General features: G+C 41.9%; 1 protein-coding gene across 2 annotated transcripts in view; it reads right to left on the bottom strand.

The window, feature by feature from the left end:
• dpf1 (D4, zinc and double PHD fingers family 1) overlaps window positions 1-12,461 on the bottom strand; it is a 37,253-nt gene that overhangs the window by 22,732 nt on the left and 2,060 nt on the right. Inside the window, exons 2-5 of one of the 2 annotated variants that reach the window (XM_046388870.1) lie at window positions 2,979-3,008; window positions 2,311-2,471; window positions 852-959; window positions 208-335 (exon numbers count right to left, since the gene is read on the bottom strand). In XM_046388870.1, the coding sequence (XP_046244826.1) occupies window positions 208-335; window positions 852-959; window positions 2,311-2,471; window positions 2,979-3,008 (427 nt within the window). Of the gene's footprint in view, window positions 1-207; window positions 336-851; window positions 960-2,310; window positions 2,935-2,978; window positions 3,009-12,461 lie in introns of those variants that run through there. The other variant, XM_046388869.1, reaches the window with a different exon arrangement.

The raw sequence follows: 12,461 nt of genomic DNA, 5'->3' as shown, positions 1-12,461 counted from the left end.
AGAGCTGTGGGAGCCTGCATCACCACCAAAACATACACTCTGAGGGAGACAAAGGCAGAGACAGACAAAGAAACACAAACACGGAGGGTAATGCAGACAGATTAAAAGAGAGAGTCTGGCATAAGAAGAGAACAAAAAGAGGACACAGAACAGCAAAGTACTGAATTCAGAGAAAAACTGAGAGCGAAAAGGAAGAGAAAGTCTCACCTGACACTCGCTCATTGGCTCTTCTTCCTTGGTTTCTACTTTCTTGTCCAGGGTTTCCCCGGCAAGCAGAGACTCCAGCACAGGACCGTCTGGGATGCCCCCCTCCTTCTTTAGTGAGGCTTCATAGTCTGGAGAACGAGGGAATTACGATCAGAAGCAGAAGAGATCCCACAGTCATGCTGACATGCTTAGCTGAGCTGGCAATGACCAGTGGAAACAAATTTTTGTTGGGTCATGATTACACGTTCACAAGTACTTAATCTTCTGCAGTGTACTGAATCTGGAGTGATCATCTGAAAATATAACATGACTGTACATTGCTCGAGATGTCCACATTTTCTTTACAGAAACTTGTGCCTCATGTAACCCACCTGCTGCAGAATATGTAAAAAATGTCTTTAACTCTAAGCTAACTTTCCTTTAGTTATGAGACAAACGCTACACTCAGTGATGAGACGGAGCTGCAAACAGAACCGCAAGCCGAAGTGTTACATTTAAATTAAAAGGGTTAAAAGACACTTTAAGAAACTCAAAGTGGCCAGCATCAATTTACAGTTAGCAATATGTACTATGCAACATCTGTGGATAGACAGATATTGCAATTCTTTCAGCAGTCAAAGTTACTAAAATTGCTTCTTAATTACCAATCTTGAACTCTATTGGTACAAGCCGTGGGTCCTCCAGGATGTTTAGCCGCCTTTTCTTGCGCCAGCAGCGAGCAGGATATGTGTACAACTGACCTGGAGCATGACCTGAAATACAGAGGAAAACACAGTTACTTTATAAGACACACTACCATGATTCTACCATGAGTCATTAGTGCATGAACAAAAATGGATGATTAGATAAATAATAATCCAAGTGTGACATGATAGAATATTAGCATTACGCATGTCTTAATTTTGTTTGACTAACTTCAGTGTTTGGTGTGATTAAAGTAGGCAAGTGTCTACAGCCCCAGTGGCTTTGCAAGGCTGTGTGTAGGCATGGCAGTGCTTCGAGCTAAACGCTAACACATCTTAGTTTACTGTGTTGGAATGGTGACATTTGTCACTTAGCAATAAACACAATGTACAGCTGAGGATGATGGGACTCGTGTATTCTCCAGATCTTTCATTACCAAAGTTATTCCAAATTATCCATGGGGGATATATGGTACTCTAAACCAAATTTTATTGAAATTCATAATTGTCAGAACATTTCATTTTGAACCTCAAGCATTATGGCTCCATAGAACGAGTCAGAATGCATCCTCAGCAGACCATCAACGTCTGTAGAAAATGTTATATTAATTCAATGGGTGGCTGTTGAGATATTTCAGTTTGCAGCAGGGCTAAAATATATAGCAATGTAGTGTAACTGGTTAAATGTTATCTGTTAATATTAATGTGGTTTTAAAAATAAAGTACCTTTTGTTGTTTTTGGAAATTTTTTATGGCGTTCTTGTCACTGATGAATAAGCAGCCATTAAAAATCACTGAAGACATCCAAAGAGAAATAAACTTTGGATCTTAAACACGTGCAAAATGTAAATCAATTCAAATTTCAGTTTAATTCTCAACTATTCTATGCTAGTCAAGTTATACCAAAAAAATAAATAATAACAACTGGAAGAATTCTACTAGATGACGACAGACAAGGCATAAAAACTCAGATCGTTAACACACACACACACACACACACACACACACACACAGTGCATTCTCGCTGGAATAGTTGGTGCCAGAGGCGTATCATTGCCTACAGGGGTGTCTGATTCCCTGCCAAAATACACTGATGTTACAGAGGCGGAGAAAGCAATGAGGAAACACCTTTGGGGAAAGTAAAAACAAAAGTTGAGGTGTGAAAGGTAGGAGGCCTGAAAAAAAGGAGGAGGAGGAAATGAGAGGAGGGAGAGAGGAAAGACAGAGAGACAACAACAAGCAGAGCAGAGAAAGGAAGGAAGGAAGCCGCAGGACAAATGACTGGAGAGAATCATTTGTGTAACTGGCAAACATAACGCACACACCAACAAAGAAGAGTGTTCCGGAGTTCTCCTCAAGCTTCAAACGACCACATGCCATTTTATTCGCCTAGATTTCAGACACACACAGAGACACACACCTGGTCCACGGTGGTTCTTCTCCATCCAGATGTAACAGTTGCTCTGGGCCACGCCGGTCTGGGAGTCCAGGAAAGGGAGACGCATGGAGCGCTCGGCGCACAGACGGGCATTGTAGCTGCGACAGTGTTCAATGGCCTCCTTATAGAACTCCTCACCAAGACTGAGACAGAAGGCAGCAAAGGAGAAGGGAGGAAAACAGAAACAGGAAGGGTGTGTGGAGGTTAAAGGTGTGTATGAGCTTGTGTATGAGTGTGCATGTGGGTGTGTATGAGTCAAAAAAAGAAGGACAGGTGCAGGGGGCATTTTTATGTGTGTGTCTGTGGGTATGTGCATGTGTGTAAGTCAAAAGGGGCAGCGAGCAGACAGTCATGGTGGGGGATTATGGTGTGTGTGTGTGTAGGTGAGCCATGGAGATGTCCTATTAACCTGGGTCACAGCAGATGAGCTGGCTACACACTGCTCAAACCACACACACACACACTCTCACACATGCAGTGGCTACAGTAACACATTTTTCAGTACGAGGACATTCTATGCTCTCTATCTTCTCACCTGTACAAGTATGAGTTTGATTACCATTCAGTGTTATATTGTCTTTGTTCCTCCTTCCTTCTCTCCCTCCCTCTCTCCATTCACCCCCTCCTCCCTCCCATCTCTCATTTCTTACCTGTTCTTGATGACTGCACCTCCAGATTGCCTGTAGAAGAAGAAGAAAAAACCAATAGATATGTGGTGAGTCATTCCTCCACTCCACCCTACTTTCCTTCTCCCCTTTTCTCCCCCTTCTTCGTCTTCCTCTTTATTTTATTTTGTTGCACATTTAACTTTCACACTCTGCTACTCTTTCTTTTGTTGTTAATTTTCATCTTTTTCTGCACTTCTCTCTCTTCTCTTTGTCTCTCTCCTGTTAATCACTCCTCTCGAGTGTCTTCCTGCTGCGTGCAGACATCAAGGTCACACTGCCATACAGAAGGTAAATGCAGGACACACAAAGCTGCAGCTACACCTACACACACGCAAACAGGGCCAACAGCAACCCCTCGAAAACAGTGTGGTGCAGCTGCAGGTAAAGCTTTGCTGGCTTCTTTCTGTGTAGCTTCTAAAAGGTGCTACTGATTAATTGATTAATTTTGCAGAAATGCTCAGAGTATGTGAACTTCTCATCAAAGTTTGATTGCAATTGCACAATAGTGTGTTGTATATTGCAATCCTATACCATTATCAGACTTACTTTTTTTTTTTTTTCCAAAATCAATGCGGCAGAACCAGATATTGGTGCCTTCATCACCTACAATGCAATTCAAGTAGTTTGGTAATAGATGCTAATGTATTATACTAGTAGCTAATGTGACCCTGAAATGTAGCCTATCAGATTCCACACAGCTCCCTTTGGAGGCACAAAAGGCATTCATATAGTTCATTATGCAGTAGTACACCCAAATCAGTGTACTTCCCCTTTAAAAAGGCTGCAACTATCCTCTGATGAAGGCCACAAGGCTAAATGCATATGATAAATTAAATTGTTGTAAATACTAGAAGCTCTAGTGTAATATTACTCCTTTAAAAAAGGCTACTCTGGCACACAAGGACAAAATTGTAATTGTGTATCAAAAAACAAAGCATCATTTTCAGGGGGCTTGTGCATTACAGTTTTGGAAGACACTGGGTTAGGGTTGGGGCAACTGCACATGGATTTGCCTTGATTCAATGAACCCAGAAGAAAAAGAACTTGCTTTTTAGGCATAAAATGCACACAATTCTTTAACTTGTAAAATGATCCAAAATCTAATCAGTTCCTTCTTGGCCCCAGGCCTAAATGTCTAACAAATATAACTGAAATCTGTTAAATGGTTTTTGAGATATCAGCTAATTAACAGGAAAAAGCAAACAAACGTAAAAGGTGGGGTAATTATTAAAATCTGCTACAACAACACACCAAAAAGGTAGAAAACAGAACAGATAATCATCTTTAAGCTGAACAAAAGCAAAATTAGTTTTGGAAAGACGTGACTTTTTGACACTCAAACAAAAAAGATTTACAGTTTAATGTCCTGAAAGTGGATTAAAGCTGATTTTTCAAATGAAGAAAGACTGGGGGGAGTGGGGTCTTGTGAAAATGTCAAGTATAATCAACTGTTCTGGTTGGAAATAAGGACAAATTCAACTCTACCATCACACAGATGTTGGAGAGGTCTGACAAGCTTGTGCATGGCATCTTCAAAACCTCGTAAACCAGTTCTGTAACCTCGCGGGCTGTCGCTGGACGTCTGACATTTAAAGGATGTGATCGGGGCGTCAATATGTGGGGCATGCTGTGCTCGTGTCTGTTAATGTGTCGCTGGGAATAAGCTGCTTGCCTCCCTATGAAGACAATTCTGTACAGCTCGACGCCTGTTAAAGAGTATTCTATGGCCCCCGTTGGAGGTTCGTCACTAGAAATTTTTCGTCATTGTTTCACCATGCATTAGTGCTGTGCAAGTGATCCTCCTTGTAGTCTACAATAAACAAATGACAAATGGAACAGGGTAGAGGCTGTCCACAAAATAGCAGGTTACACCCACACATATGACTCACTTAAGTCACTGCGGATAAAAGCGACACCTAAATGCTTGAATTTTAAATCAGGTTTTGTACGTACAGATATGTGGCCAAAGCAGAAAGACAACCACTTCCTCTTATACAAGTGGACCCACTGTTTGCATATAAATAGTGATGAAGAGGGAGGATAAAAACTCTCAGCTGCTCAAACACACACACATGCAATTGAAAACACAGGTCCACAAAGTCTTACGTGTTTCTTTTTAAAATATTAAAAGGAACATGGTGAGTAAAAGACTTGGACTTCAAGGCTGCACTAGTGACCAAACTGAGAGAAAGAGACTGAGTTAGGGGAAAAAAAGATTCAAAATGCAAAACAGCTCACCCCTGAGATCCCATCCACCTCCTCCCTCGGCACCCCTCTCACTTCAAACCCACTCCTTTCCGTCTCTCCATCACCTCCCTCTCTCCACTGCTGCCTTTAGAGGTATTGGAATAAGTCGGTCCCCTCCTCGATAATAAATTGACAGCAGTAGAAAATGGCTTCTTTCAATTTGGGTGCTCCCAATCTCATTATATTGTGATAGGAGAGCTGCATGACTGTTTGCCTGTTTGGAGGCTCATATGGGAGAACAGCTAAGGCACTTAGTGCAGACTGAACAGGAGATACGCAGAGAGAAAGTTTGGAGAAGACGTGAACAAAAGAGAAAAGACAAAAGAGGTGGCCACGATGAAAGTGGCAAAGAGGAACAAGGCAGGCTAGCTTCAGCTATAGCTTAATCTTTAAGTAATGTTAGCATGTTCAGTCTTTATCTGAAATAGTGTGAGAGTCTGGGATCCCAGCACAGAGCAGGTCCACTCAGGGAGAGACAAGAAAGCCTCTGTTCATATTATTAGCATCATCATTTCAACTGACCACCATTTACTCTATATAATACTTCATTTCTACACAAAATTTTACCAATATTTTGATTAGTGTAGCCCTCAAAACTGAATTTGATAGATGAAGAGTGAGTTAATTTGTCTGGCCATGATTTGATCACACACTTTAATGCCTTGTTATAATTTCTTCAATCTGTGCTTGACTTTAGTTTTCTCTAATCACTAACCATTTGGAGGTAGGATTGTTATTCACTGGGTGGCAATTTTTTTATTTATTTATTTATTTTATTGGCAACAAGAAGGACTATATCTGAAAGATTTTTTTTCTGTTTTGAAATAACTGACTTATCAAGTTCAACTAATTGTATGCCAAAGAGATTATGGCCTGAATGGAGCTATATTACTGAATTGGAAAAAGGTCGTTAGTGACTCTATCTGTCCCACTGCAAGACTGATGGCCAAGACCTTATTTGAAATTGGCTGTGTTGGTATTACAACTAATGGTAGGTGGGTGGGTGGTAGTGTTGGTGCTGGAGTGGGTGTGGATGAGGGGACAACTTTGAAAACTTTGTCGTCTCGTGACACTCACAGCGAGAGACACAGAAATAAACAAAGTCACGGAGGGTGGACAAAGAGAGGACCCACTAGAGAACTTTGCAATAACAGAGCAGGATGACCTGTGAAAAGAAGTGGCTCACTGATGACACTTCATCTTTTAGTTCCGTCGTTTAAAACAGGGATGCAGGCACATTTTCTGGACCATGAAACCCCTAATTCAGCTAGAAGTAGCCATCAGAGAAAATCAGAATCTCTACATCAATTTGTAAAATGATAATCTTCACTTCTTAGATTTGATTCAAAAATACCATTGAGGGAGCGGCAACACTGGAAAGAGCACAACCGTCAAATGCTATTTTTCATGGCCTGCTTGCTAAATAAAATAATAAACCTGAATGGCAAAGAAATACACCTATTCTTAATTCAGAACCATCTTACTGCCTCACAGATCCATGAGTGGAACTCAGAGAAAGCTTCAAAATAATCTCATATAATCATCAGTTACACGAGTTTCATTTTTACTCACATGGGCAAAGTAATAATGTAATAATGAAAAGATAAAGTATTACCTAAATGCTGGTAAATTGTACACATGACAGCAAAATAAAGTAATAAATCTTAAAGTAATAAAATGAAACTTAAAATTGTGAGAAATACGCAGATTTGCTTTCTTGCTGAGAGACTGTTTGCTTAGCTTACCAGTAAGACTCAAAACTGAAGGAAACAGCTAGCATGGCTTTGTCTACAGATATCAAGATAATCTACATACGAGCACCCAGGACCTCACTAATCAACAGTTTAGCTTGTTTGTTTAATCCATACAAAATATGTTTTTGTAAAGACGTCTAGGCTACTTTCAGTCTCTGTGCTAAGCTAAGCTAACAGTCTCCCAATAAAGGTGTCTCCCAAAAACTATTTATTGTGCATGGACAAGGTGGGCTCAGCTGCTGTTGACGAGATGTTATCACAGAGGATTTTCCTCCATGGAGAGTAGGAATTGTCACAGTTGCACCACTCTGGCCTGTGGTTACCGTGGTCCTACCATCCAAGCAGTTGGCGAAAACACAGACCACAAGGAGAAGCACAGAAAAACCAAACCACCTATGATCAAACCACACAGCTAATGAAGGAAAGCTGAAAACCCATTCTGCACCAACACACACACAACAAGTGTGGATATACACTTCACTCACCATGAAGACTCATTCCACAAATCCATTCATTTTCATGTTTGTAATAATTTCAACATTTATTTGTATTTTGGCTTGATTCCAGCTATATTTTACACTAATAGAGGCACGTAGACTCACAAGTGAAGGGAGAAATAGTAGCAGCTTTAGGAATTCACTGGCATCTTGCCATCTCTCCAACAAACTGGAGCTGACTACCAAAAATGTCCAAGCAGACATGACAGAAATGACAATTACACTAGCCTACGCTGTGCAAGGACACAAAACAACATGGACACCTTCACCTGCACCAACACAGACACACACACAAACATTTCATAAACACACACAATTTTAAGAACTTTAAGGCAGTATGCACACAGAAATGTAACAAATATGTAAATGGACATACAATATTATCAATCTGTAAGCACAAACACACACACACACACACTAAATCAAGATTAGATGATGAAAATGGAATGAGAGTGCCTGAAGCAAGTAGTGAAGGTGTGTGTGTGTCCCTGCGTGTGTGTGAAAGTTAAACCCACATTGAGCTCTCCGCCTCAGCTTTCACTAAGCAAACAGCAGGGAGGGAGAAGCCTCCATGAAAACACTGAAGAAACTGGTAACACTGGGAGACGAACACACACACGACCCACCCACACTCACACACACACACACGCACTCCTGCAGACAGTAGACATACAGTCTTCCTAAAAAGCACAGTCACCCCACCCTGGGAAAGCTATTGTCTGAATCTCTGGGTGATCCCTCAAGTCCCATCCAGCAGAAGTGCAGTCCACTTCAACACATGCTGATTCTCAGTCCACTGCTGCATCCACACTCTGCTGAAACACACTCACATACACTGCCGGCAGCATTTGCTGCTTCCAGTGCAATTAACCACACCAATTAGCTGGTTCTCAAACTAATAGAGAAACAGAGGGCTCCCCCTAGAGGTGAAAGCAAATCACTGGAAAAACCAATGAGATACATGGAGAAATCATAAAAATGAGTCCACAATTTCAAAAAACGTCAGCCCTAACAAAGGATTTCATTTCAATGGTGGTTTCCAACTGGGTAAAATGAGGTCATTAAACTGGAAGGAAATGAATTAGTCTGCATGTAAATGGCTGAGGGCAGGTTGCATGGGAGTGATTTGCACTTAAGATTTGTAAGCAAATGCTGGCAAGACTATGGCTGTTAGCTCTGTGCGTATGAGTTAGTTTTAAGAACACTTGTGCCTACATACTCAAGTCTGTACACCTGGTCCACACACCTGTCTCATCCACCATTGTCCATCTGTGCAGTTACTCACACTTTCACATATATATACACACACACAGTGATGTTGTCTGGCCTATAGAGCTTTGTGCGTGTGTGTGTGTGTGTGCGTGCGCGCGCGTTTGTGTGTGTGCACATTGGAGGACTAATATCAGGCGACCTACTACTGTACTGTTCCTCCCCTCCCCCAGTCCGGCCCTTCCATGGCTGAACTCAACAGATTAAACTATGCAATATCACCCTTACCAATTCACCCCTCCTCCTTTTCCCTCCAGCTCCCCTCATCCTCACCACCCTCAATTCAATTCCCCCCCTCACTCTCTCACTCTGAGTGAAATGATTTGTCTTTTTTCTCTCAATCTGTGTGTGTGCATGTGCGCATGAACACATTTCCTGTTCTTCTGAAGATTGCTAGGCTGCAGTGGTAGCATATATTCTATATATATATATATATATATATATATATACAGGGGCTGCACACACACACACACACACACACACAGACACGTGCATGCACAGGTAGGGGCACAAACACAAATAAACACACACATGCACCACACATGCACACACACACACTGTGTGTGTGAGTTAAGGAAAAAGGAAAACAGGTACAGACATACCTTAGTGATTGTGTGTAATGCAAGTCAGTCACAAAGACAGAGGCTGCACACTCGGTTTGACAGTTACAGACAGACAGATGGACAGACATGGATGTATGTGTGTGTGTGTGTGTGTGTGTGGCAGTGTGCGCACATGCGCAAGCGGATGTCTGCCACGCTACCAGCTGGAAAACGTCAGTTTTCTTGAATTGCTGTCACAGCACCACATCTCCGCATGTGTGTGTATCCCTGTGTGTATCTGCAACTGACTGTTTGCATATTTGAACATGACGGGGGATCTGACACACAGAAAGGCAGAATGAGGAAGGTAGACAAAGGCTGAGCCATGCAACAGATCATGTCATTTCTGTCAGAACTTTGTATTACCTGTTATGTGTGGTTTTAATGAAGACTTGTATTTCATTTCCTGTGTGTGTCTCCTTCGTTGTCCAGTGGGTGTGGTTGTCTTAGAGCCCTATAAAACTGTGAATCGTGGCCCTGTCTGTGCATCTGTGTGCATGTTTCTTGTTGCATAGTTACATATTTTTGCCTACGTATGCTTCCACACTGACATTAGTGCATGCTACTTATGCATGGCATCTATTTGTATTTGTATGTACATGCATTCCTGGTCTATGTGTGTGGGTGTATATAGCCCGTAGCTAGCTGCAGTGTGTATTGAGGGCAGTACATCAGGGTAAGGCAATCTGCCTCTGAACAGCTCCTTCAGGTGAGATTTATCACCACTGCACTTGGCCTCTTATTATGGCAATGGATTCTCTACCTCTGTATCTGGATGTACATGTGTGTGTGTGCGTGTGTGTGTGTGTGCGTGTGTGTGTGTGTGTGCATGTGTACATTTCTTAGCCCCTCCACCCTCCAGCCCCCAGTCTGCATCCTTATTAAAGTGCTGCAGAGGAGAGCAGCCATTGGTTTGTGTTGACTCCACCCTTGACAACTCCTGATAGAGATCCACTGGACAAGCACAAACACTGGGAATAATATAAATGGGGAATGACAAGTAAGAAGAGATAAAACTGAGGAAAGGAGACAAGAGGAGAGATTAAGATTTTTGTTTATTAATTCTTTCCTTCTCACTCCCACCACTGTTTTTGCATTTGGACTACAAGTTGCAACCAAACAAAACTACAAATTCCAAATTTGTTGGCTGGAAGTCATGCAAGGTCCCAAAGCATTGGAGCTGACTGACAGTCATTTAGGTAGCACTGGAGAAATAGGTCATAGAGCTAAAAATACTTATCTATGTCTCTCTCTTTCTCTCAGTCTCTCTCTATCCTGTCTTCTAAAAAAAAGACAAAGTAAAACAAATAGAAAATCTAAATAAGGGGATGATGAAAGGAATAACTCGAAAAAAGAAATACCCTTAAAAACATCAGACCCCAGGCTTGCTCCCATAAGAATAAAGAAAAAACTGAGGGGGGAATGGGAATGAGAGAGTGCAACTGTGTGTGTTTCCCAGTGTGTGTGTGTGTGTGTGTGTCTGCCTTCATCCACACAAATGAGCGAGTGAGGGAATGAAAGGGAGAGAGCGAAAGAGAAAGAAAGATCTAGAAATGGATGCTCAGGCTGTGGTTTCAACAATCACGTGGGGCTGTTTGCACACAGAGCCGGTTATTACATGGAACTCATTTAGCTCGGCTCAGTCAGGCAGGGCAGAAATAATATTATATGGGTCCTGCCACAACTGCTGCCAATACTACAGCACACTATTATCTATATCTACCCCTCTAACCAGCACAAAGAAATAATATTCCTGAAATATATACACCAAATAAACTGCTGTTCTGACAAATTTGGACACCTGAACCTTAAAAAAGATTGTTGCAAAGTCAAATTCCTACTGTTATTTGAAATTATTAACCATGAATTGCACATTCTTCCTAAAATATTTGCCTCTTTACAGATTTTATCATTCAGAACCAGGAAACACCAAAACTGAGTGCAACCATTTGGAGGTAGGATCTTCATTTCTTCTTTGCAACCAACGTGACACCCTGTGATGCTACAAGGCTACAAGGGAAAGACTGGATAATTTGGTATGAACAGTGGACTATGAACACTTTCTGCCAGTAGATAGTCCAAATCTACAGTAAATCCTTTTGAAGGAATAAGCTATCAAACAAGATTTAAGGGGATCTCACAAAACACGTCGAGAATTCCCTTCAGTACTTTTTGCTGAATTTTAAAGTGGTGACATGCCTTGATCCACAATGTAAAGAACCATGGTGAAGGGGCGGTTGGGGGGAGGGAGCAGGGTTGAGGGTAAGCGACTTTGAGGGCTCAGATGGTTTGAGGCCGAAAAAGAAGGAAAATGGAAAAAGAGAGGGCGAGCTAGACAGGAAGGAAATGGCTGAACAAAAGGCAGAAGGCGAAAAAGAGTGATGGATGGAGAAAGTGATGAAGAAGGAGGGAGGGAACGTGGGAGATGGGGCAGCATGGGTGATAGGAGGACAGAGAGGAAATAAGAGGGAGAGAGATTGAGGAGAGAAGAAGCAGAGAAAGAGAGATTAAACTAGCCTCTAATCCAGCAGAGAGATAGAAGGAGAGAGGGCTGGTAGGGAAATGCCCAGTAGATTGGAGCTAGCTGCTCTCCTCCTCTGATTTGCCTTCGCACACAAATGAACCCTCCACTGTACTTACACACACACACACACACACACACACACACACATTGATTATAACAGTGCATTGTACAAGTCTTGGCTGGATGATGGGCAACAATTGTAACTGCTTCCCAAAGAATTTACATACACTGAATGAATGAATTTATTGCTGAGATTTCACAGAGTTTAAGGAGGTTTAGGGTCACAACAGGCATTGTCCCTGGCACACAGCCAGTCACCCTATTAGGACTGACACTGAACCAAATTTTGCTAGTTGTTTGGCCCATTTTAATGGATAGGCATCTAATTTGTAAGCCTCTAATAGCAAGTTTGTTTGTAGACATGCTAATTACCAGGGCTCGTTTAAAAGCCGATCGCAGTGTGGTAACTGGAACGTAGTTAAACCCATACTGCATAACGATGGCCTTTATACAGTTGGTGACGTGTTAAAGGCGGTGTTGATCGCTGTGGCCTTGGGTAATAAATACATTCA

The sequence above is a fragment of the Scatophagus argus genome, chromosome 5 (genome assembly GCF_020382885.2).
Source record: "Scatophagus argus isolate fScaArg1 chromosome 5, fScaArg1.pri, whole genome shotgun sequence".
Classification (NCBI taxonomy): domain Eukaryota; kingdom Metazoa; phylum Chordata; class Actinopteri; family Scatophagidae; genus Scatophagus; species Scatophagus argus.
This window is presented reverse-complemented; position numbering and strand designations above follow the sequence as displayed.